Below are 27224 nucleotides of genomic sequence, written 5' to 3'. Positions count from 1 at the left end.
GTGTGAAGAGGCGCGTATCTAATCCTTCGGCGTGTGGAACTATGTGTAGACGCGCGTTTCTAATCCTACTTCATGTGGTACTGTGTGCACACACATGTATCTAATCCTCTGGAGTGTGGAACTGTGTGTAGACGCGTGTATCTAATCCTAAGGCATGTGGAACCGTGTGCAGACACGCGTATCAAATCCTTCAGTGTGTGGAACTGTGTTCAGAAGTGTGTATTTAAGCCTCTCGTGTGTGGGACTGCGTGCAGACCCGTGTATCTAATTCTACGGCATGTGGTACTGTGTGCAGACGCGTGTATCTAATCCTATGGCGTGTACAACTGTGTGAAGACATGTGTATCTAATCCTCCCGTGTGGTATTGTGTGAAGAGGCGCGTATCTAATCCTACGGCATGTGGAACTGTGTGTAGACGCACGTGTCCAATCCCCCGGCATGTGGTACTGTGTGCAGATGCGCGTATCTAATCCTATGGCATGTGGTACTGTGTGTAGACGCACGTATCTAATCCTCCCCCGTGTGGTACTGTGTGCAGACGCGCGTATCTAATCCTCTGGAGTGTGGAATTGTGTGTAGACGCGTGTATCTAATCCTACGGCATGTGGTACTCTGTGCAGACGCGTGTATCTAATCCTATGGCGTGTACAAATGTGTGCAGATGCGCGTATCTAATCCTCTGGAGTGTGGGCCTGTGTGTAGACGCCTGTATCTAATCCTTCGGCATGTGGAACTGTGTGCAGATGCGTGTATCTAATCCTTCAGTGTGTGGAACTGTGTGCAGAAGTGCGTATTTAATCCTCTGGTGTGTGGGACTGTGTGCAGACCCGTGTATCTAATCCTCTGGCGTGTGATACTGTGTGCTGATCTGTGTATCTAATCCTCTGATGCGTGTATCTCAGTTTGGATATCAGTGTTGTATTGTGCATGTGGAGTGACCGTGTGTATTGCAGTTGGAATATGATTGAAAGTCTTGCAGGTTTGTATTGGCTAAGGGGGGGGGCACTGTGTTTGGAATGCTGTATCTCAGCAACGGTACGTCCGAGCGAGTTGGAGTCTCGTCTTAAACCTTCCCGGATATCTGAAGTATCTCTGTAACAAATTTGGTGAAGATCGGTCCAGTCGTTTGGTTCGCATTAGAGAACAGACAGACAGACAGAAATTCATTTTTATAATATAGGGAGATAATATAGAGAGATTAGTAAAATAATTATATACTGGTAAAATAAACTATGAGAAATGAAAATGACAAGGGCGCCACTTAAGAAGAATTTAATCATTAACTAATGCAATGCTGCCAAATATATGAAAACAACCATGTGCAAAGCAACATCTGGCTAAGTATTATCCTTCCCATGGTACTTTATAGTCGGTAACTCTGGACAAGAAGGTGGGAGAAAAACAGAAGAAGACCACTTTGTAGTCACTCTTTTTTACATTGCTTATTTAATGAGATATGAAATCTGTCTTCATAAGTCCCAAACATGCAGTTAGCAATAGTAATAAAAATGAAGGCAACGCACACCTTTGCAACCCTTTTGCATTGACCTAACATATAAAATGAAGCCACTTTGCAAACTCCTCTCCAATGCAGACCTATGTGTCACCACGATAACTGACAACAAACAGACCTTGAGTAGCTTGATCCAGCAGCCATCCCCTCTTCTATGCATCCTTTACATCTGGCTAATATCCATCTGGTTGGTTATCAAGAAGTAAGCAATAAAGGGAAAGCAGTTTGACTTCAGAATCAGGCTAAACAGATTTAGTTTGTTATTTGGTACTGTAGAGATGTATAGGTTTGTATGAAAGCTGTAGACAAGGTTATAAGATATTTTTAATGAAAGTAAATTATTGTTTGCAAAGTTGCTTTATTTTTTTTTATTTTAGATGTCATTATAAAGGTGGGTAAATCATAAAAGTATTATTATGACATGAGTGGAATTATGTGATGTATCAAGCATACATTAATTTATTTTCCAAATTGGTGATAGGTTTTCTGCAGAGGTGTTTCATGCCAATGCTATAAAGGATAGGAGGCAATGGTGCCATGGTGGCTACCTATGTGCGGGTGCTTGAGGGTGGAATCAGTCCCTGTGAGATGTGTGCTTCAGGCTGTATCTATGGTTTAATATAGTGGTATATTGTGATGCTTTTTATTTGCTTAATGTCACTGTCTAAATTCTTAACCATTTTATCTCATGTGCATAGTTCTAAATGTTCATTACCATTCATAATAAACTAGTTGTGGCATTGCAAATGGTTGTGTCTGCTGACTTTCGGATATTGCAAAGTTTTACAGCTTTGCTTTTCTTATAAGCTGTTGAATGGACCTTTAGAATACATTACTCAGTAATGGACTATTGTAGTACATATAAGACATTGTCTAGATGAAGAACTCTACACACACACTGCTTCCTACCGGGGCCATAGTGAGCAAAAACTAGATATAAGGCTTATTTTACTTCTCTCTAGAGCTTAGCACCCCATCATCTTGTGACAGGCTCATCTGTATTACAGCTACTGCGTTATCTGTGCTGTGTGTAAGACGCCAATATCTGCGGCATCACTGAGCCTCTGCAGCTGATAAGTTTGCTTTCCATGGACGTCAATGGTATAAGTCATCCCCTGGTGCCATGCAGTGCAACACAAGCAGCACACAGTGTATGCTAGCCATCTGAGCAGCAGCCAGTCCCAGCACTTCTCCCGCCCCCTCCTCCTATGCTCTGCCCACCCCTCACATACAGTCTCTTCTAGAGTACAGTACAATATCCTCTGCCTGACTGCCACAGCACCAGTCCTTCAGTCACCAGGGCAGAGGACTGAGCTCCATCCTGGCTCTCAGGTCACATCACACGGCTATAGCTGGGACTCTCCATGTGCCCTTGTGTAATGCCCTGCTGAGCCTTGTCAGAGGTAAGTGCAGACTACACAGATACATGCTTCCTCTATACTAATAGTAAGATGTCTTTATTATTAGCTTATGTTTAGTATGCCTATTTATATTGGGCATATTATATGCATGTATATTATATTGTATCTATAAGGGTGAGGGTCTGTTGCCCTGGATGTGCCTGCAGCTTCAGCACCATGGACAGCAGTGCACACTGAGCAATGTGCTGTGTGTGTCCTATAGACATAAGGATTGTACATTATTGTAATATATCTATTGTCTATATTTCCCAGGCGCCCACACACTGGCGACATGAATGAAAGCCTTAATGACAGTGACACTAGCTTCTCCCAGCCGTGGATCCAGACCAGCGATGTCAACGCTTCCCTGGAGTTGTCTGCTTTCTTCTCAGTGTTTACCATCAACCCATGGGATATTATGCTGTGTATCTCAGGGACTATCATTGCCTGTGAGAATGCCATCGTGGTGGCCATCATCTTCTACACCCCTACACTGAGAACCCCTATGTTTGTGCTGATCGGGAGCCTGGCTACAGCAGATCTCCTGGCTGGCTTTGGCTTGATCCTGAATTTTGTGTTTCAGTATGTGATCCAGTCAGAAACCATCAACCTGATCACAGTGGGGTTCCTGGTGGCTTCTTTCACAGCTTCAGTGAGCAGTTTGCTGGCCATCACTGTGGACCGGTATCTGTCATTGTACAATGCACTGACTTACTCCTCAGAGAAGACAATCCTATGGATTCATCTTATGCTGATGGTCACCTGGGGGGTATCCATATGTCTGGGTCTCCTTCCAGTGATGGGCTGGAACTGTCTAGATGACATCTCATCCTGCAGCATTGTTAGCCCTCTCACCAAAAGTAATGTGACTCTATTATCCACCTCATTCTTTTTCATCTTTATTTTAATGCTGCATCTTTACATAAAAATCTGCAAAATAGTCTGTAGACATGCTCACCAGATAGCACTACAGCAACATTTCCTCACAGCATCTCATTATGTAGCCACAAAGAAAGGAGTATCCACTTTGGCCATCATTCTTGGGACTTTTGGGGCCAGTTGGTTGCCCTTTGCCATTTACTGTGTGGTGGGAGACCATGAATACCCCTCTGTGTACACTTATGCCACCCTCCTACCTGCCACTTACAACTCCATGATCAACCCTATCATTTACGCCTACAGGAATCAAGAAATCCAGAGATCCATGTGGGTCCTTTTCTGTGGCTGCTTTCAATCCAAAGTGTCCTTTCGCTCCAGATCACCGAGTGATGTATAAGTGGCGCTTTTACTTTAGCACTGCACAAATGACAATCTAGTGAATACAATAGTGCCTACTATGGACAACTAGATGCGTGATGTGTAGCTGTTAAGAAGAGACCTTGGACTTTAGCACTTTATCTGCTTTATATCTCTGGGAATGATCTGTCCTGAGTATGAACAATGTGGATGTCTATAGGACCCATGTGTGAAGTTAATATGCTTCAATATCGCACTTTATATTGAGCTGCTGTACTGCCAAATCAGTGTTGTGAGGGCTGACTGAGAAAGGATGTTGTTTCCTTGTTTTATGTTATAATATATTTTGTCACTAATGCTGAGAACTTTTGTACCCAACGAAATAAACGTCGTTGACATGTAGTTGTTATGACTCTGTGGGTCTATTATTCCTTGTGGCATGCATGCACGTAGAGTATGTGACTAGTGAGTTGAGAATTAGTCATAGGAATATTTCCTGAACAAAATGTGCCCTGTAGGTTGGATGATGGATAAGGAAACAAAAAAATCATACAGAAAACACTTCTTTTATAGGGCTATTATTTCACTACTGTGAGGCTATTTACAGGAATATCTAACATGTACAGGTTTCATCAGGTTGATTCAAAACCTTTGCTGATTCAATTTCCAAGCTAAAACCAGGACTGGATTGAAAAAGAGAGGGTGTAGTATCTGTTTTTTCCACTGTTTTTGTGATCCACATCTAATTTTAGCTCAAAACTGCATTAAAATACCTGACCAAAGCCTTCAGATATATACGTATCATGTCATGAAATATCCTGCTGCCCAGAGATCTATGGCACCCAGAGAGACTCCCAGGTTTTGTTGTGGTCATCCCTTGGCATATGGTTTACGTCAGAGTAATTTCAGCCAAGTAGGGATTCATTCTGAAAATGAGAACTGATCTGCATGGGTACCTGAGCAGAATACCATTAACGCCCACACTAGATCCAGGCTTCACATCTCACATGTTCAAAGTCACATAAAGGGTTAAACAGCGACAGTGCATCTATTTACCAGCATGAAATCCAGGGAAGATGATTCTTTGTGATAGCTATGCCCTGTAGACATAGCCATTTTTGCACTGATTATTAATGATAATTATTACACTTTGTGTTCTGACCACTGAAACTTTGCTAATCGGTATATGTAATTGAAGGCAAAATGTCTCAGCTCATAAAAGTGATAATATAAAAACATTCGTAACAAGTGGTTGTTCAAAGTGTATATCCACCTTCACGATCCAAGACATAACATTAATTCCTATGGAGAAACTTTAGTTGTCATATACAGCATATTGACTAGTTGTATAGCTTGATCACCAGTATAATACATATCTTGTAAAAAGGCTCATCTTCTAAGGGGCCATTCACATGACAATGATTTCTGATTTTGTGCTGTCTGAGCATGTAACAGACTGACACATTACACTGAGTGGGCAGACAAGTTACGCATGCAAGGCTCTGGAGAAACAATTTTAAAAGCAGTTATATGCAAAAATGGAGAAACAGCATCAAATAAGGCTGCCTAGCAGTATACTATTCCTGAGCTGACCTAGTAGCCATGTCTATCGGACTGTGCTTGCAGTAATCTCCTGATATACAGAGTATGAAGTATACTAGTTCCCATACACTGAAGCCCTTGCAAACAGCTTTTCGGAAGAGGTGCAGGGAACTGACACCCTAATAATCTGATATTGATGACTAATCCTCAGGATAGTTTAGCAATAACATACTACTGGACAAGTTATCTACCTTGAAATATTGGGTTGGATTATTTATACAGTAATTCCTCTATGATGCACATACAACCTGTTCTATATTGTCTGTATGTATCAGTCTAAGGGCCCATTCACAAGACACAATCTGTTGTTGATTTTGAGGTGAATTCCGTACTTCTGGGGCGCAGTTTGTCATAGCAGTGATTTGTAAGTGTCCTAGGCAATTGTTACATAAGTTGGCTTCCTACACTGACAGAAAACGTTTTGTCAGGTTGTTCTCATGCACAACACTTGTGCAGACTAGCATATACATATATCTTTATCTCTCAATGTATGCAAGGCCAAACAGAAAAATGGAACAATTTGCACCAAATTTGTGACATAGATAAATAAGGTGTTCCTCAATTAAGTTCTCTAGGAACTACCATTCTCAACATATTCACAAAAGCAAATATAGCACCACTGGCTCCCACATCAAGGACCTTCCTCCATATAAAATCACGTGACTCATATTAGCTAAATGAATCTCACAGATTCTTTATTCTTTGCTTCACTGACATACACCATTGGTAGATGCTAGAATGGAGTGCTTAGAAGTTTCTCCCTGGTCTTGCGTGGATCCAGTAGGTGGCACCACCCGTGTCCATGTCAAACAAGGTGAGGTAGGGTTACATTTATCAGAGATATGTTTAGTTATTACTTGGACGATGCTGCAACTGAACATGCTGCAGAGGAGCGGAATAACAGCATCACTTCTGCCGCTGCTGGCTTCATGCAGGGCAGAAGCATAGCGATGTTGCAAGCACCTGTGCCAGCGTCTAACACTCCCCGGCATCTGCCTCTCTATTACAGTGGATGCCGGGTCTGTATTCGCATTGTGAAGGCTAGACTGGTCTCACTATCTATGAGCGTGCACAAAGGGCCAGCGGCATCTCGCCGCTGGCTTTGCATATGTAACCCCGCCCACCAATGATGCAACAAAGCAGGAAGACAGAAGATTTGTGGCTGTTTACGTGAAAAGGGCCCAGATCGTCGATACTAATTATAGAGAAAATAGTCCAAAACATATTTGGGTAAAAAAATCACAATTTTGTTTTATGCAAAAATTTTATTTAAAAATATGTCAAGTTAATTTGTCAAATTTTTTTTGCTGTTTCGGACAATGTTACACCATAACCGTTACAATGATACCAAGAAGTCCATATCGACAATGTGGGCCCTTTTCACATAAACAGCCACATTTTATAGCAACGAAGACTGGTGAGTATGCGACGTGGGAATACCCCTTTAAGGTTTCTGTGCTAACCTGGGAAGCTACTGCAATGTCAAAGTTCTCTGGTCTTGTCCAATTAGCAACTGAAAAGACTTATTTAAAAGGGTTGGTAACTTTCAGACCAATATTGAGAGACAAATGTCATCGTCTGTATAATAAATAGTTGGGCAATTTTCCAATATAATTTCTGTATTAATTCCTCACAGTTTTCTAGATCTCTGCTTACTGTCATTCATTCTGTTATTTCTAGTGGATAAAATTCTGACCATAGTCATGTGATGAGATGTCTGAATTACTGTACTGTGACTATAACGCGCTCATCACATGACCATGGCCAGAATTTCACCCACTAGAGGTAAGCAGATTGAATGACAGAAAGCGGAGATCTAGAAAACTGTGAGGAATATATATACAGAATAGATATATACAATATATACAATATACAGAAAGTATATTGGAAAATTGCACAACTTTTTTTATTATACAAACAATAATATTTGTCTCACAATATTTGTCTGAAAGAGCACAACCCCTTTAACCTCTTCAGTACTGGGCCAATTTGTGGTCCAGGAACAGACACATTTTAGGTTTACTTTGCATGTATTTTGAGGGCTGTAACATTTTTCTGATATGTGTCATTCAACTCATGTCTGCGTCTTTTTTTGATGACACATATAGCTTTATTTTTATGTTGTTTTTATTTTTGCATGCATTTTAATTTTTTTTTACATCTGGGAAAATATAAACAAAATAGGAAGGAAATCGTGTCTTTTTTTCACTTTTTTTTCAATTCAATAACGCAAAGTGTTACGACACAGCTTTATAAAATAGTTTTTCCTCTCTGTTATGGTAATTTTGATTTTGTATGGTGTTGTCGGGGGTAGGGCTATCACCTTTAATAATGGCGTACTGTGCATGCGGCCTCAAGAAAATGGTCGCAGACATGCGCAGTCGGTTCTGCCCGATGGCAGAGCTGATTGAGCATGTGTGACATTTCCAGAAGAACCAACGGAAGAAGACATCGCGGAGATACGTGCCAGATGAAGACAGAGGCTGTCGCTGGAGAGTTTTCTTGCAGCACAGAGGACGCCCCCAGTGCTGTTTGAGTGCAGGGACCACCCTCAGTGCTTCAAGAGAACTCATTTAGATACCAAAGAAAACCGGGATATCTACCGAACAGCGGTGCGAAGAAGACTTCTAAAAGTAGGAGGAGAATAGCCTTTCCTAAGGCTTTTCCTACATTTTAGTCTTAAATAGGATTCTAATGATAGAATCCCTTTAACATTTACACTAATGACTTATCACCAGGTTATCAATATCATATTGGTGAAGGTCTGACTCCTAATTCCCCCCTCTTCCCCGGTTATCACCTGCTGGAATGGGCAATAGTGCTAGGGCAAGTATTGTCGCCTCTTCACTGTATATAAGGTACTGCAGCTGATTTCATCCTCTTGAATTTAATTGAGCTGCAGAAGGATCTTGTCTTATGGAACGGCTCTATTTAGTCAGGGGTGCTACTCACTGGATCATCACCAATCTAATATTGATGACCTATACTAAGGATAGGTAATCAGTATTAAAATCTTTGAAAATCCCTGTTAAAATATTATTTAAAAAAATACTAAGCACCTCTCCCCAAATAATATAACCCGATGTGTGTTCTGGCTGTGTACAGGCTAGTATACTAGATGAAACTGAGGAATAGGATTATAGTTCAGAATTTCCTGTAGCCATATAATAAATGTATGTATTATGAGATTATCATTGTAAATGTTCCAAGCCCTTTTAACTCAACTGTTGCTCTGTAAAATGAGCATTGGGCAAAATGTTTGCAGAAGGTTAAATCACTAAGGGGTTAATTAAATGAACAGTATGTCCTGGCGGTGCCGGCCACTAAGCTTCATCCAATTGTCTGATATTTTTGTTTAATCTTCCTGTAAATTAAGTGGATGGCGCTAAACTAGACTGCTGTGGGAGGTGAGGCTGGCTGGTGCTATACTCAAGCTTCAGTTAATATGTAACGTAATCCTCTCCTGATGACAGCATTGATTTCTAGTCTCATTCCTCAAGTCGGTCATTGACACCTTGGGTTGGTTTCAATCCTGGAGCTGCATTCTTTGTATCACAGCCATTACAAATATTACACATATTTGTATAATCATAAAGCCTTCCACTCACTATGGTTACTTTATTTTTACTTCATTTTTAAACATTCATACAGAGACTTCAGCCGCCAAAGAGTCTGATGTAGTGAAACAAGGTAACAAATTTTATATATTTAACAAACAACAACACAGCAAAAGTGTAAAGTGTAAACTTTTTATGGACCTCCTAATACAATACAAAGACTCAAACATATGTAGATCCTCGTTCAAAAAAATATCTAAAAAGTAACATTTAATGACTTATCACATCATCAATATCACATTGGTGAAGGTCTGACTCCTGAACACCCTTCCCGGTTCTAAAACCATAGCACTAGAGTCCAATGAATACACATAAAACTATAGGTTGCAACTCTCTTACCAATACGTAGGTCAAAAAGAACCAGTCAATGAGTAGATTATATGTACGAGTCCAGGAGTCTACACTCGGGTAAACAAGAATTGCCCTGCAATAACCCTTCACGTCCCTGAACCCATTACTCGCGTCATGACAAGGGCAGTATCGCGACTGTCCCTAAAAAGTCCCTAAAAAAAATGTCCATCCAGTGCTGACACGTTTCAACCCGAAGTATCAGGCACTTATCATGGAATCTACAAAGGACAAAAACGGGGAATAAATACCTATTCTTGACCATATATATATATATATATATATATATATATATATATATATATATATATATATCAGTGAATGCTAAAGACCCAGTGACTGATTTCCAATATAGCCAATATAGTGCCTAAGTAAGTACCCCCTTTTAGCACCCAAAATACCAAGGATGTGGCATAATTTAAAATGACCACAACACTTCACTTACATTTACTTTGAAAAAATGTAATACAGATCAACTGATGGTGCAAAATTGTGCAATTCAACCCTTTTATTGGGGGAGCTAGTGTAGTTTCACAGTGGTGAGTGCTAACTAAGTGGCTGCTCAAGCCTGGGTTCTTATATAGAACTCTAACCACTCCCCCTGTGACATCACTAGAGGAAGTCGGGAGTATAGAACTCTATCCACTCCTCCTGTGACATCACCAGGGGAAGTCCCAGGAGTATAGAACTCTAACCACTCCCCTTGTGACAGCACCTTGTGAAGTCCCTGGCATGTCACTCAGCCTGTAAACAAAGGGGAGTGGTTACTACATTCTAATTAAGATAAGCATGTGGCATGGTCCAACTAGATTAGTATACAAACCAACCAGAGAGTGAGATGATTTCTCTATTATTAATATTTAAGTAGGGATAAGGGAATTTAGTGTCCATCCATAACTCTTTCCCCACACTATGTGGATTAGGCAAAGTTTCGTTGGCTGGGGGTGTTTTACCGACTCTATCAGACTGCTTGCAGTGACTAGATATCATTCTATGTCAGTGAATGGTGGAAATATTGTACACGTGACATGCCAAGACATTTTGGGTGACACACATCGAGTCATATACAGAGAGGGGCCATAAACAACAGGTTCATATACCATATGGCGGGCTAAAAACAGGGGTCATACTGTGTGAAGGGCTAAAAAAAGAGTCATATAATATATATATATATATATATATATATATATATATATATATATATATATGTTTGGGGTTTTTTCCTGGTCAAGAGACTGTATTCAATCCCTCTGTTATTGTCCTATATAGATATCCCCTGAAGAGTATCTGAAGCGTGTCAAGCCGGGACGTACATTTTTTTAAGGGAATTTTTAGGGACAGTCGTGGTACTGCCCTTGTCAGGGTGTGAGTAATGGATCTATATGGATCTATGTTTGATTCTTTTTATTCAACAAACACATAGAAACAATCAGCTCTGCCAAACAATATGAACTATATGTGCTGGCTGTTGTTGCCATGGCTGCAGTAAAATGTAAACACAAAAAAAATATGCAGCAGCACTCCGCACACTGAAAGATGGGCTCATGCAATTCGATCAATGTATGCACAAAGAATCTTATCTTCATGTAATATATATATATATATATATATATATATATATATATATATATATATACATATATATATATATATATATATATATATATATACATATATATATATATATATATGTGTGTATATACACTCACCGGCCACTTTATTAGGTACACCATGCTAGTAACGGGTTGGACCCCCTTTTGCCTTCATAACTGCCTCAATTCTTTGTGGCATAGATTCAACAAGGTGCTGGAAGCATTCCTCAGAGATTTTGGTCCATATTGACATGATGGCATCACACAGTTGCCGCAGATTTGTCGGCTGCACATCCATGATGCGAATCTCCCGTTCCACCACATCCCAAAGTTGCTCTATTGGATTGAGATCTGGTGACTGTGGAGGCCATTGGAGTACAGTGAACTCATTGCCATGTTCAAGAAACCAGTCTGAGATGATTCCAGCTTTATGACATGGCGCATTATCCTGCTGAAAGTAGCCATCAGATGTTGGGTACATTGTGGTCATAAAGGGATGGACATGGTCAGCAACAATACTCAGGTAGGCTTTGGCGTTGCAACGATGCTCAATTGGTACCAAGGGGCCCAAAGAGTGCCAAGAAAATATTCCCCACACCATGACACCACCACCACCAGCCTGAACCGTTGATACAAGGCAGGATGGATCCATGCTTTCATGTTGTTGACGCCAAATTCTGACCCTACCATCCGAATGTCGCAGCAGAAATCGAGACTCATCAGACCAGGCAACGTTTTTCCAATCTTCAATTGTCCAATTTCGATGAGCTTGTGCAAATTGTAGCCTCAGTTTCCTGTTCTTAGCTGAAAGGAGTGGCACCCGGTGTGGTCTTCTGCTGCTGTAGCCCATCTGCCTCAAAGTTCGACATACTGTGCGTTCAGAGATGCTCTTCTGGCTACCTTGGTTGTAACGGGTGGCTATTTGAGTCACTGTTGCCTTTCTATCAGCTCGAACCAGTCTGGCCATTCTCCTCTGACCTCTAGCATCAACAACGCATTTCCGCCCACAGAACTGCCGCTCACTGGATGTTTTTTCTTTTTCGGACCATTCTCTGTAAACCCTAGAGATGGTTGTGCGTGAAAATCCCAGTAGATCAGCAGTTTCTGAAATACTCAGACCAGCCCTTCTGGCACCAACAACCATGCCACGTTCAAAGGCACTCAAATCACCTTTCTACCCCATACTGATGCTCGGTTTGAACTGCAGGAGATTGTCTTGACCATGTCTACATGCCTAAATGCACTGAGTTGCCGCCATGTGATTGGCTGATTAGGTGTACCTAATAAAGTGGATGGTGAGTATATATATATATATATATATATATATATATATATATATATGGCATAGCAGCCAATGTTCTTTGCAACTTTTTGTGTTTTCTATTGCAGCCGTGGCAACAGGCACCTACACATATAGTTCATATTATTATTGGTAGTGCTGAATGTTTTTGCTTGTTTGCTGCATTGGGCACATGGGACTATGGCTGACTTTTTTTTGGTTATGCATGCCACCGATACGCCTAATGCTGATATTTATTAGAGCATAATATGGTTGAAATACACAAATACACTCTCCCTGAATTCATTTGGTGGTCCAGAGAGTGGAGAGTATTTGTAGTGTATGATATGCATAATATGGCTGAGTTACATATCCACTGAATTCATTTACAGACTAAGGCCCAGAGAGAGGTGAATCTGTTTCATACACTACTGCCGATGTAAGGAAAAGATATTTTTGTCACATGAAAGGGTAAAATTCACATGATATGAGACTATACCCTGTGAGTCTCACACTTTCCTGTGCCGCAAATATATTTTCTGTACATTCAGTGGCAATAGTATTTAAGGCTTATGAGGGGCTGAAATATAATATTCCATGTTGTCATAAATAAACTTGCTTTGCTGCATCACAAACTTTGGAGTGCTGAATTCTCTATGTAAAGTACAATACTATACAACATTTTTAGGCAGGTATAGAACTTCCTCCTGATCTGATTTAGATTTTTCTTTTGTTCATTCACTTTAAATGTTGTTATCTGACAAAACTAAACTACCACCTCACATACTCATCAGTCTTTACTGCTGTAAAATCTTCTTTCTTCCTGGTTTCTTGCATCATTTGGTGGGTGGGGTTTCACAGGCAACCTGCCGTTTAGCTCCGCCCACCCATATTGGACTATGAAGTACAGGCAGCAGCAACTCCATTCTGTGTTACATACAGAGACTGCCTGTCTCTGCCATAATGAACACAATTGAATTAGCTAGCCTGATAACTGGGAGAACAGATGAAATGAAAGCAGCTCCTCTCCCCTATCTGATAGCAGGAAGCTAGGTCACGTGGTGTAGACACAGGAATAGCTAGATACACAGGCTGGCTCCCTGCACTTAGCCCCTCCTCCCTCCCCCCTGAGAGCAGCAGATACATCACTTGACTCATGAGCAGCTAAGTCAGGGCTGTGGCCACAAAGAATTGAATAAAGTAAGATAGTGGACAAACAAAGCAGTTTTGCTGAAGCAGTGTATTTAGGAAAAGTCTTACATCCACATTAACCAGCAGTATAGATAGGATCCTTGTGATGGGACAACCCTTTTAACACTTGTGTTTTTAAAGAATTCTTACTCTGCAGCATTTTTGCATGTCTGCCTAAAACTTTTGCACAGTACTGTAAGCACAACTTTGGGAGTGGGAATGCTCACTAGACCACCTAATCTAACCTAATTCTTCAGACCATGAGCACTTTTATTTTCAAACCAGAGTAAATAACCAAGTAGCAAGGTTTTTGAGTCATTGAATATAAAATTAGGTTTTTGATGGGGTTGTGGAATCTTCTGCATGAAGGTGGTTGGCGGCTAGGTGTTCCAAAAATTATCAGCCAGGAGGAAATCTAGGGCTAGAATGGCAAAGAAGTGTGAAAGAAGCATACCAGGTAGCATGACACATGGTGGGTGTGATAAGACATATAGGTTGGAGGGGGTGATAGGACTTAAAGGTTGCTGGGCATACAGACTGGTAGAGGGCGGCAGGACACATAGGCTGGTAGCAGGTGTCAAGAATTAAAGTGTTGTCACAAACTTATAAGGATCAGGAATTCAGGTCAGTCGGAGAACCCCCTAAGAATTCAAAAAACCAGAACCAAGTCCTAGCGTAGCTTTTAGCAGTGACCAGTTTTCTGCTTTTTAGAAGAGCGGTAATGAGATTATGAGAAAACCCTTTTGAGGCTAGTAATCTCAGGAAGTGGTGGATTCCAAGTGGAGAATTTCAGACCCCAGAGTATAATTATAGTTCGTGGGTGGTGAACCCCCAAAATTTAGGGTTCTACCAAATCCAAAACTTTTGCAATTTGGAACTAGCACCAGAGGGACTACTGTGGGACATTACACTGTATGGAGGCTGCTAAGGGACATTATACTGTGTGGCGGGACTGCTATGAAACTATATACTTTTTGGAGGGGCCCCACTTGGACATTACATTGTGTGGAGGGGCTGCTATGAAACATAATACTAGGTGGAGGGGCCACTATGGGACATTTTAATGTGTGAAGAGGCTGCTTTGCGAAATTATACTGTGTGGAGAGGTTGATATGTGACTTTATACTGAATTGGTTCTGATGTTAAACAAAGGAGACTGGTATAACAAGAAAAATTTCATGAAAGTTTCCCTATAAATTAATATTTTTAGAAAAAAACAGGGGATAAAGTGAGTATCCAAAAAATATAGGGTAGCAAATAGAGATGAGCGAACACTAAAATGTTCGAGGTTCGAAATTCGATTCGAACAGCCGCTCACTGTTCGAGTGTTCGAATGGGTTTCGAACCCCATTATAGTCTATGGGGAACATAAACTCGTTAAGGGGGAAACCCAAATTCGTGTCTGGAGGGTCACCAAGTCCACTATGACACCCCAGGAAATGATACCAACACCCTGGAATGACACTGGGACAGCAGGGGAAGCATGTCTGGGGGCATAAAAGTCACTTTATTTCATGGAAATCCCTGTCAGTTTGCGATTTTCGCAAGCTAACTTTTCCCCATAGAAATGCATTGGCCAGTGCTGATTGGCCAGAGTACGGAACTCGACCAATCAGCGCTGGCTCTGCTGGAGGAGGCGGAGTCTAAGATAGCTCCACACCAGTATCCATTCAGGTCCGACCTTAGACTCCGCCTCCTCCGGCAGAGCCAGCGCTGATTGGCCGAAGGCTGGCCAATGCATTCCTATGCGAATGCAGACTTAGCAGTGCTGAGTCAGTTTTGCTCAACTACACATCTGATGCACACTCGGCACTGCTACATCAGATGTAGCAATCTGATGTAGCAGAGCCGAGGGTGCACTAGAACCCCTGTGCAAACTCAGTTCACGCTAATAGAATGCATTGGCCAGCGCTGATTGGCCAATGCATTCTATTAGCCCGATGAAGTAGAGCTGAATGTGTGTGCTAAGCACACACATTCAGCACTGCTTCATCAAGCCAATACAATGCATTAGCCAGTGCTGATTGGCCAGAGTACGGAATTCGGCCAATCAGCGCTGGCCAATGCATTCTATTAGCCCGATGAAGTAGAGCTGAATGTGTGTGCTAAGCACACACATTCAGCACTGCTTCATCAAGCCAATACAATGCATTAGCCAGTGCTGATTGGCCAGAGTACGGAATTCGGCCAATCAGCGCTGGCCAATGCATTCTATTAGCCCGATGAAGTAGAGCTGAATGTGTGTGCTAAGCACACACATTCAGCACTGCTTCATCAAGCCAATACAATGCATTAGCCAGTGCTGATTGGCCAGAGTACGGAATTCAGCCAATCAGCGCTGGCTCTGCTGGAGGAGGCGGAGTCTAAGATCGCTCCACACCAGTCTCCATTCAGGTCCGACCTTAGACTCCGCCTCCTCCGGCAGAGCCAGCGCTGATTGGCCGAAGGCTGGCCAATGCATTCCTATGCGAATGCAGACTTAGCAGTGCTGAGTCAGTTTTGCTCAACTACACATCTGATGCACACTCGGCACTGCTACATCAGATGTAGCAATCTGATGTAGCAGAGCCGAGGGTGCACTAGAACCCCTGTGCAAACTCAGTTCACGCTAATAGAATGCATTGGCCAGCGCTGATTGGCCAATGCATTCTATTAGCCCGATGAAGTAGAGCTGAATGTGTGTGCTAAGCACACACATTCAGCACTGCTTCATCAAGCCAATACAATGCATTAGCCAGTGCTGATTGGCCAGAGTACGGAATTCGGCCAATCAGCGCTGGCCAATGCATTCTATTAGCCCGATGAAGTAGAGCTGAATGTGTGTGCTAAGCACACACATTCAGCACTGCTTCATCAAGCCAATACAATGCATTAGCCAGTGCTGATTGGCCAGAGTACGGAATTCGGCCAATCAGCGCTGGCTCTGCTGGAGGAGGCGGAGTCTAAGGTCGGACCTGAATGGAGACTGGTGTGGAGCGATCTTAGACTCCGCCTCCTCCAGCAGAGCCAGCGCTGATTGGCCGAATTCCGTACTCTGGCCAATCAGCACTGGCTAATGCATTGTATTGGCGTGATGAAGCAGTGCTGAATGTGTGTGCTTAGCACACACATTCAGCTCTACTTCATCGGGCTAATAGAATGCATTGGCCAATCAGCGCTGGCCAATGCATTCTATTAGCGTGAACTGAGTTTGCACAGGGGTTCTAGTGCACCCTCGGCTCTGCTACATCAGATTGCTACATCTGATGTAGCAGTGCCGAGTGTGCATCAGATGTGTAGTTGAGCAAAACTGACTCAGCACTGCTAAGTCTCTGCATTCGCATAGGAATGCATTGGCCAGCCTTCGGCCAATCAGCGCTGGCTCTGCCGGAGGAGGCGGAGTCTAAGGTCGGACCTGAATGGAGACTGGTGTGGAGCGATCTTAGACTCCGCCTCCTCCAGCAGAGCCAGCGCTGATTGGTCGAGTTCCGTACTCTGGCCAATCAGCGCTGGCCAATGCATTCTATTAGCCCGATGAAGTAGAGCTGAATGTGTGTGCTTAGCACACACATTCAGCTCTACTTCATCAGGCTAATAGAATACATTGGCCAATCAGCGCTGGCCAATGCATTCTATTAGCTTGATGAAGCAGAGTGTGCACAAGGGTTCAAGCGCACCCTCGGCTCTGATGTAGCAGAGCTGAGGGTGCACAAGGGTTCAAGTGCACCCTCGGCTCTCCTACATCAGAGCCGAGGGTGCGCTTGAACCCTTGTGCAGCCTCGGCTCTGCTACATCAGAGCCGAGGGTGCGCTTGAACCCTTGTGCACACTCTGCTTCATCAAGCTAATAGAATGCATTGGCCAGCACTGATTGGCCAGAGTACGGAATTCGGCCAATCAGCGCTGGCCAATGCATCCCTATGGGAAAAAGTTTATCTCACAAAAATCACAATTACACACCCGATAGAGCCCCAAAAAGTTATTTTTAATAACATTCCCCCCTAAATAAAGGTTATCCCTAGCTATCCCTGCCTGTACAGCTATCCCTGTCTCATAGTCACAAAGTTCACATTCTCATATGACCCGGATTTGAAATCCACTATTCGTCTAAAATGGAGGTCACCTGATTTCGGCAGCCAATGACTTTTTCCAATTTTTTTCAATGCCCCCAGTGTCGTAGTTCCTGTCCCACCTCCCCTGCGCTGTTATTGGTGCAAAAAAGGCGCCAGGGAAGGTGGGAGGGGAATCGAATTTTGGCGCACTTTACCACGTGGTGTTCGATTCGATTCGAACATGGCGAACACCCTGATATCCGATCGAACATGTGTTCGATAGAACACTGTTCGCTCATCTCTAGTAGCAAATTAAAACTCAAAAGCTTTTATTAATACTCGCTAAAACATTTAATGTAAAATTGCTCCCCCACAAGTGAATCACCATCACCTATCACAATGTAGGATAGCTGTTACCAGTGAAGCTAAGATTGCTGAAAAGTTAAGCAGTCAGCATTGCCAAGAGCTGAGGGCCAGGAACTCAAGGCTAATAGTGCTGTGAATTTAGGCAGTTATCAGTGCCTGGAGCTATTAGTGTGAGAGTCCAGGCAGCTAAAGGCAAACTGAGTGTAGCGAGTGGAATATGAGGAAGCACTCTGCTATCTTACATTGCTGTTTTAAATAGTTAGAAACATTGTAAACAGCTAGTTTAGTTGCTATTTATACTGACACAGGAACTGAGATAACAATAGTATATAAGAGCGTCCTGTGTATCTCCCAAATGCAACTTATACATTGTATCTGATATGGGGTGTTGAAGGGATCTGAGGAAAGGAGGGGGAGGATCCTTGTTTATTTTTTTTTTTTTTATTTTTTTCCCCTTGATATCCTAGTAGCTTGAATACCCTTGTTGGCTACTATACCCCCAATCAGACCTATGTGACTATCTGTAGTCTAGCTATCCTACATTGTGATAGGTGATGGTGGTTCACTTGTGGGGGAGCAATTTTACATTAAATGTTTTAGCGGGTATTAATAAAAGCTTTTGAGTTTTAATTTGCTACCCTATATTTTTTGGATACTCACTTTATCCCCTGTTTTTTTCTAAACAAAGGAGACTGAAACTAAGCCATAAATTTATTGGTCACTTTTAATGCATCTCCTGATTCTTATCAGCCCCTAAAAAATACTGGGTATTGTTGATGAACTGAACAAACACAATTACCATTTTAGAATTATAACATTGTTATATAGGTTTGAGTTCTGAATACAAAATATTGGGTTGAGAATCTTCAAATGGCCGTCATGCATTATTTATTCAGGAATATATATATATATATATATATATATATATATATACAGTATATATATATATATATATATATATATATATATATATATATATATATATAGTTACTGATTATTACCAGTAGTCCGGGAATACTTGCCAGTGGCTCCTACTTTCACAGGGCTGTATTTCTGGTATTTTCTGGGTTATTTCCAGCAAAATAAAGGTACAGCATAATGATATAAAACACCCTCTCTACAGTTAAAGTATACTTTCAGAGCCTGTGCATTATATACGTGACTTGCCTACAGTGTCTGATAATTCTCGGAGCTATACCTCCCCTAGAAAATGAGATACATCAGATTCAGCAACAACTGTATTAATAAGGATTGAAGCCATGCAGCTCGTGTTTCTGTTTCACATGTTTGTCATTTCCTAGCAACGCAAAGTTTCTTTTACTGTGATGAGGACAGCTAGAGATATATAGTATTGCAGGTTGGTAACCATTTCTCTAGCTCTTATTCTAAACCACATACATTCGGTTTTACACCTAGAAAACAATACTCTGCAGACCCCAAATCCACTTAAAATACACAAAATTTTATTGGATCAGCTTCAGATGCAAGTACAATAGACCATTAAAAACAGAGTCTATGAAGAGAAAGAATAGAGAAGGACAGAATATGTAAGATAACAAGAACATTTAATGTAACCATGTGTTTAGAGTATGGGATGTCACGAAAGCAATAAATAGATACCAAGAGCATAGTCATGTGACTGCATGTAATAATGGGTTACAGATGTGATACATTATATATTTATATTGCATTTGCAGGAACCCCCCCCCCCCCCCCCCCCCGTGTCTGTGTCACTCCTCCTACACCTGCACCATAGCAATCCTTCCCACAGCATTGGGATCTGTACAGTGGGTACAGATGCCTTCAGCAAGTGATCATGCCATAACTAGGTTTCACACAGTACAGACATAAAATTACTACTCTGTGCCTGCGAGAGAAGTAGCAAAGGAACCGAGAGAGAAGGTCTGAAACTAGGCTAGATGGACAGTGCAGCTGGAGGGGACAAAGACTTGCAGCAATCCAGAGATACAGCTCATTCACATATTGGAATGAAACATTGGGACAACAAAAGGTATTTTGGCAGCTGCATTAAAAATCCCTACATGCCAATGTGATACCTGGAGGCATCATTTTTTTTTACTGACAGATGTCCTTTAAAAGATTGCATTAGCTACTTCTGGACCACCTCTTTTTTTACGTAGATTGTGAGTCCCATATAGGGATCACAATGTATATATTTTTTTCCTATCAGTATGTCTTTGTAGAATGGGAGGAAATCCACGCAAACATGGGGAGAACATACAAACTCCTTGAAGATGTTGTTCCTGGCGGGATTCGACCTCCAGGACTCCAGTGCTGCAAGGCTGCAGTGCTAACCACTGAGCCACCGTGTTGCCTCTACTTCTGCACCACCTCTTGACATTATACATCTGGAAAGTCCTCCCACTGCAAGGATGTATGTATACAAAGCTTTTGAGGGCATTGGTAAACTGAACCAATCCAAATCTGAGGAGGGGGATTTAAAGTCTCTTCTCCACTCCACATGTGCCTGCTATTAGTTAATACATGCTAGTAAGACTACGATGCTCTGAAGATATTTGCTTGCTGTGCTTCTGATCTTGGCTTGTTTATTGGATTTACACTTGCTTACTGATTTTGGCTCTGACTGTGACCTCTCAGATCTGACCCCGTCTGGACATGTTTATCCCTTTGATTTCGACCTCCTCTTTCCACCTACCTTCTGAATAGTTATTGACTTGTTACTCAGATCCTACAAAGAACAAAGTCTTGTGGCGGGCTCTGGTGAAAGTATCTGAGCAACGTATCTCCCAGTGCTGAGTGAGATTTAAGTAGCTTGTTCTACCTCTCTCTGTTATTTACCAGTTTTCCGCATTTTTTGGGGAATTTCGCAATTACATAACTACTTAATTTTATAGGGTTCAGTGATGTGTTCACAGGTTTCAATTAGCAAGTCTTAACCAATGAAACAAAAATGTATACTATAAGACAAGCAGAGATCATAGAAGTGTTTAGAGGGTTAATATAAAAAACAATTAATAACCAAGGGTCTTTTATGTCTAACAGCTAAAGGGAAAAACCGTAATTCTTCAAGCAAAGATAGATGTTGAAACCCTAAGGACTTGTTGTAATTTAACAGTTTATTTGGTAAAATACTTTCCATTACCCTCCGGTGCCATAACAGAAGAAATTAAGGATCAAGTTATGTTCAGGTTCAGCTTTCTCTTACCCTTCAGAATATGTTAGGAATTATACACTGTACTGTCCATAGGGCCCAATAGACTCCATAGATGCCAAAAATGTCTTTTTTCAGGTAGCTGTATGTCAGTATAACTGTTCTCATATTTTCAAAAATGTGAAAAATAGGGCATACACTAAGGTAGACTACTACTGGACTAAATATAATTTTGCCAACAACAAAGGCAAGACTACCAACATCAATATAAAAAATGTATCCAAAGTTTATTGATATAATTTAAAAAACAAAACAAAACATGAATTAAATTGAAATAAGAAAAGGAGGAAAACACATTCAAATAGACGAGCATACAGGTAAGTATAGCGTACAGTATTAACAATCACAAACAAAGGGGTCATATATGTAAAGTACAAATGCTGTTTCAACATTAGAAAATCCACCAATGTATTGCCAAATATATGGCTAAAATGTGGTAACTATGTCAATGCAATATTACAACGATTACACCCTTGTTGTGACAGAATTATGAAAGTACAAAACGTAGGGGCCACACGGTGGCTCAGTGGTTAGCACTGCAGCCTTGCAGCGCTGGAGTCCTGGTGTTCAAATCCTGCCAAGGGCATAAAACCATCTGCAAGGAGTTTGTATGTTCTCCCCGTGTTTGCATGGATTTCCATCCCATATTCCAAAAAAGACATACTGATAGGAAAAAATGTACATTGTGAGCTCTATGTGGGGCTCACAATCTACATTAAAAATTAAAAAAAAAAAAAAAAAAAAACGTGCCATAACTTTACTATGTAATGCATGGGAAGAGCCCTGAGGCGTGTTTCACCTGATCTGGCTTCCTCATACCCCGTGAGGAAGCCAGATCAGGTGAAACGCACATCGGGGCTCTTCCTATACATTGGAGGCTTATATCAGAGATATACACTCACCGGCCACTTTATTAGGTACACCTGTCCAACTGCTCGTTAACACTTAATTTCTAATCAGCCAATCACATGGCGGCAACTCAGTGCATTTAGGCATGTAGACATGGTCAAGACAATCTCCTGCAGTTCAAATCGAGCATCAGTATGGGCAAGAAAGGTGATTTGAGTGCCTTTGAACGTGGCATGGTTGTTGGTGCCAGAAGGGCTGGTCTGAGTATTTCAGAAACTGCTGATCTACTGGGATTTTCACGCACAACCATCTCTAGGGTTTACAGAGAATGGTCTGAAAAAGAAAAAACATCCAGTGAGCGGCAGTTCTGTGGGCGGAAATGCGTTGTTGATGCCAGAGGTCAGAGGAGAATGGCCAGACTGGTTCGAGCTGATAGAAATGCAACAGTGACTCAAATAGCCACCCGTTACAACCAAGGTAGCCAGAAGAGCATCTCTGAACGCACAGTACGTCGAACTTTGAGGCAGATGGGCTACAGCAGCAGAAGACCACACCGGGTGCCACTCCTTTCAGCTAAGAACAGGAAACTGAGGCTACAATTTGCACAAGCTCATCGAAATTGGACAATTGAAGATTGGAAAAACGTTGCCTGGTCTGATGAGTCTCGATTTCTGCTGCGACATTTGGATGGTAGGGTCAGAATTTGGCGTCAACAACATGAAAGCATGGATCCATCCTGCCTTGTATCAACGGTTCAGGCTGGTGGTGGTGGTGTCATGGTGTGGGGAATATTTTCTTGGCACTCTTTGGGCCCCTTGGTACCAATTGAGCATCGTTGCAACGCCAAAGCCTACCTGAGTATTGTTGCTGACCATGTCCATCCCTTTATGACCACAATGTACCCAACATCTGATGGCTACTTTCAGCAGGATAATGCGCCATGTCATAAAGCTGGAATCATCTCAGACTGGTTTCTTGAACATGACAAGGAGTTCACTGTACTCCAATGGCCTCCACAGTCACCAGATCTCAATCCAATAGAGCATCTTTGGGATGTGGTGGAACGGGAGATTCGCATCATGGATGTGCAGCCGACAAATCTGCGGCAACTGTGTGATGCCATCATGTCAATATGGACCAAAATCTCTGAGGAATGCTTCCAGCACCTTGTTGAATCTATGCCACGAAGAATTGAGGCAGTTATGAAGGCAAAAGGGGGTCCAACCCGTTACTAGCATGGTGTACCTAATAAAGTGGCCGGTGAGTGTATGTAGGCGGTATTTCCTGACATATACCTCTGTTATACACTGGAGTATAGATCCTTACACAGTGCTCATTGCACATCATGAACTTTCTGTATTATGTGTGGACATGTTGTTCTTCAGAATAAAATACATTCTTTGCAGATGGTCTCTGCTTTGGCTAAAACATGGGGGCTATTAAGGGACATTCTGCTCCTATTATGTACTGTCCCAACATAGTATTTAAAATGTGCTGCAAAACCCATCCCCTTTAAAGGGGCTCTATCACTGGGAAAAGTCATTTTTATCTAAACACATGCTTGCATAGGCTTTAGAAATGCTATTTCACACCTACCTATAGTATGTAGATTACCTCAGTGGTGTCTGAATAAGTCCGTTTTTATTCATATGCTAATGAGCTTCCAGCCAGCTCAAGAAGTTCCCAGCAGCCTCCTCTCTCCTATTATCTCCTATGTGTCTGAAGCAAACAGGAAGCTGAGTCATCATCAGCAGCAGAAGCCTGTGCATAGGAAACAACAGGAGAGGAGTGCACGATGTATCGTGCACCAGTCTAATTAGCATATGAATAAAAACGGACTTATTCAGAAACCACTGAGGCAATCTACATACTAAAGGTAGGTGTGGAATAGACTTTCTAAAGGCTATGCAAAGATGTGATAAGTTAAAAATGACTTTTCCCAGTGATAGAGCCCCTTTAAGACCATGTTATGATGAATACTGTGGTGATGGTAAATATGTGTATGTGTTCTTTTTTGTAAGTGGCCTTCAATGCTCTTCTCCAATTTAACTATAATTTAAGAGTACTGGGCTGATATTACAGCAATGCAGTGAGACAGCTTTAATGTCATACTGTGACTAGGCAGCAAACATTAGCAAACACTGTGGTTCGCGAATGATTAAAGTGTGGTCACAATACACCCACTCGTGTTTGTTAACATCTGATTGAAGGAGATCTGTTACTAAGGAATAGAAGATTTTTGCTTGGAGAATAATGCTTTTAAACTTCTCCAGGAAACGAAGGGCTCTTTGCAAGAAATGCATAGATTCTGCTAACCAACGTGACAAAACAACGTGAAAATGTAACACCATGAGAGAGCGAAGTAACAACTACACATTCCTCTTTGTGAAGTGCAAGTAACAACTTTGGAATATTTGACTTCAGTATAATTGCTTCCTACTTCTGAAATGGTGAAGAATTCAGTGAGAAATTACAGTCCCTCTTTCATTTCTCATATTGCTTCCAAGCCGCGTGTTCATGTACTGTAGTCTGGTAAATTGACAAGAACGTTGACAAGAACTGCCAAGAGAACATATACTGTACTTATAAAACAATGGACAGCAAATAGCCATTTATAGGCCATATTCACATCTGAGTCAGAGGTTCCATTACAAGCCTTCAACACAGATTCTGTCAAAAATCACATCTGGCAAAATGACTGATATGATGGATACTTTATGAACCGGCCCAGAGCATACTGTACACTCTGACTTTTTAATCAGCTTTAAACTAGGAGAATTTTCCTTTATACAGATGATCTGTGGTTGTTTTTCTTGATATTGTGTCACGTAACTTGACCTAGTTATTTCTCTTGTTGCACTTTTTGGATTATTTTTGGGTATTAAAATAAGCTGGTCTAAATTGGTTTGTTCCAGTGGGGAGTAAGAAACCTAAAAATAGATTCAAAGTTGCATTTATTGCGGACGGACGCCGATGAGCTGAAATCGTGACAGGCAAGTGCCGGGGGCCCCCCAGAGGCTCTGTGGGCCCCGGCACTTGCCCGACTATGCCGAGGCTGACCGGGATCATTTTATTAGGGCAGCTCCCGGAAAAAAGAAGCGAGATGTTCATTCTTCAGGTCGTTTCACCTCGTGATTCGGCCTGAAGACACTCCTTCCTCCCAACTAGGCCCATTCATTGGGCCTAATCTGGAGCAGAGTGCGTGACTGGATGCCGATGCAGTGCACCAGCATTCAGTCGCGGCTACCCGTTTTTTGGTCCGGAACCTGAGGCAGCCTCCGCCTCAGGTTCCGGACCAAAAAACCCAGTGTGAACTTAACCTTATACCTATAGGGAAACTGCAGGTGTTTCTGTAGATATACAGTCCTATGAAAAAGTTTGGGCACCCCTATTAATCTTAATCATTTTTAGTTCTAAATATTTTGGTATTTGCAACAGCCATTTCAGTTTGATATATCTAATAACTGATGGACACAGTAATATTTCAGGATTGAAATGAGGTTTATTGTACTAACAGAAAATGTGCAATATGCATTAAACCAAAATTTGACCGGTGCAAAAATATGGGCACCTCAACAGAAAAGTGACATTAATATTTAGTAGATCCTCCTTTTGCAAAGATAACAGCCTCTAGTCGCTTCCTGTAGCTTTTAATCAGTTCCTGGATCCTGGATAAAGGTATTTTGGACAAACAATTCAAGTTCAGTTAAGTTAGATGGTCGCCGAGCATGGACAGCCCGCTTCAAATCATCCCACAGATGTTCAATGATATTCAGGTCTGGGGACTGGGATGGCCATTCCAGAACATTGTAATTGTTCCTCTGCATGAATGCCTGAGGATTTGGAGCAGTGTTTTGGATCATTGTCTTGCTGAAATATCCATCCCCGGCGTAACTTCAACTTCGTCACTGATTCTTGAACATTATTCTCAAGAATCTGCTGATACTGAGTGGAATCCATGCGACTCTCAACTTTAACAAGATTCCCGGTGCCGGCATTGGCCACACAGCCCCAAAGCATGATGGAACCTCCACCAAATTTTACAGTGGGTAGCATGTGTTTTTCTTGGAATGCTGTTTCTTTTTGGACGCCATGCATAACGCCTTTTTTTATAACCAAACAACTCAATCTTTGTTTCCAAAATGAAGCTGGCTTCTCCAAATGTGCTTTTTCATACCTCAGGCAACTCTATTTGTGGCGTACGTGCAGAAACGGCTTCTTTCTCATCACTCTCCCATACAGCTTCTATTTGTGCAAAGTGCGCTGTATAGTTGACCGATGCACAGTGACACCATCTGCAGCAAGATGATACTGCAGCTCTTTGGAGGTGGTCTGTGGATTGTCCTTGACTGTTCTCACCATTCTTCTTCTCTGCCTTTCTGATATTTTTCTTGGCCTGCCACTTCTGGGCTTAACAAGAACTGTCCCTGTGGTCTTCCATTTCCTTACTATGTTCCTCACAGTGGAAACTGACAGGTTAAATCTCTGAGACAACGTTTTGTATCCTTCCCCTGAACAACTATGTTGAACAATCTTTGTTTTCAGATCATTTGAGAGCGGGCTGTCCATGCTCGGCGACCATCAAACTTAACTGAACTTGAATTGTTTTGTAGAAAGAAATGGTCCAAAATACCTTCATCCAGGATACAGGAACTGATTAAAAGCTACAGGAAGCGACTAGAGGCTGTTATCTTTGCAAAAGGAGGATCTACTAAATATTAATGTCACTTTTCTTTTGGGGTGCCCACACTTTTGCACCGGGCAAATTTTGGTTTAATGCATATTGCACATTTTCTGTTAGTACAATAAACCTCATTTCAATCCTGAAATATTACTGTGTCCATCAGTTATTAGATATATCAAACTGAAATGGCTGTTGAAAACACCAAAATATTTAGAACTAAAAATGATTAAGATTAATAGGGGTGCCCAAACTTTTTCATAGGACTGTAGGTGACATGCTGCGATTTCCAAAACCGCAACAGTTTTGGAAATTGCAGTGTGTCC

At 41.7% G+C, this 27224-nt stretch overlaps 1 protein-coding gene across 1 annotated transcript; it reads left to right on the top strand.

Moving 5' to 3' along the window:
• The first annotated feature begins 2820 nt into the window (after positions 1-2820).
• Positions 2821-4507, top strand: GPR6 (G protein-coupled receptor 6). The gene is made up of 2 exons (XM_075266646.1): positions 2821-2917; positions 3188-4507. The coding sequence occupies exon 2, from the start codon at positions 3207-3209 to the stop codon at positions 4188-4190; it is 984 nt and encodes a 327-aa protein (XP_075122747.1). The 5' UTR covers positions 2821-2917; positions 3188-3206; the 3' UTR covers positions 4191-4507.
• Positions 4508-27224: the final 22717 nt, after the last annotated feature.

This window comes from Leptodactylus fuscus, chromosome 3, assembly GCF_031893055.1.
Source record: "Leptodactylus fuscus isolate aLepFus1 chromosome 3, aLepFus1.hap2, whole genome shotgun sequence".
NCBI classification, from domain to species: Eukaryota; Metazoa; Chordata; class Amphibia; order Anura; family Leptodactylidae; genus Leptodactylus; species Leptodactylus fuscus.
The sequence above is the reverse complement of the archived record's forward strand: the minus strand, read 5'-3'. Positions and strand labels throughout refer to the sequence as shown.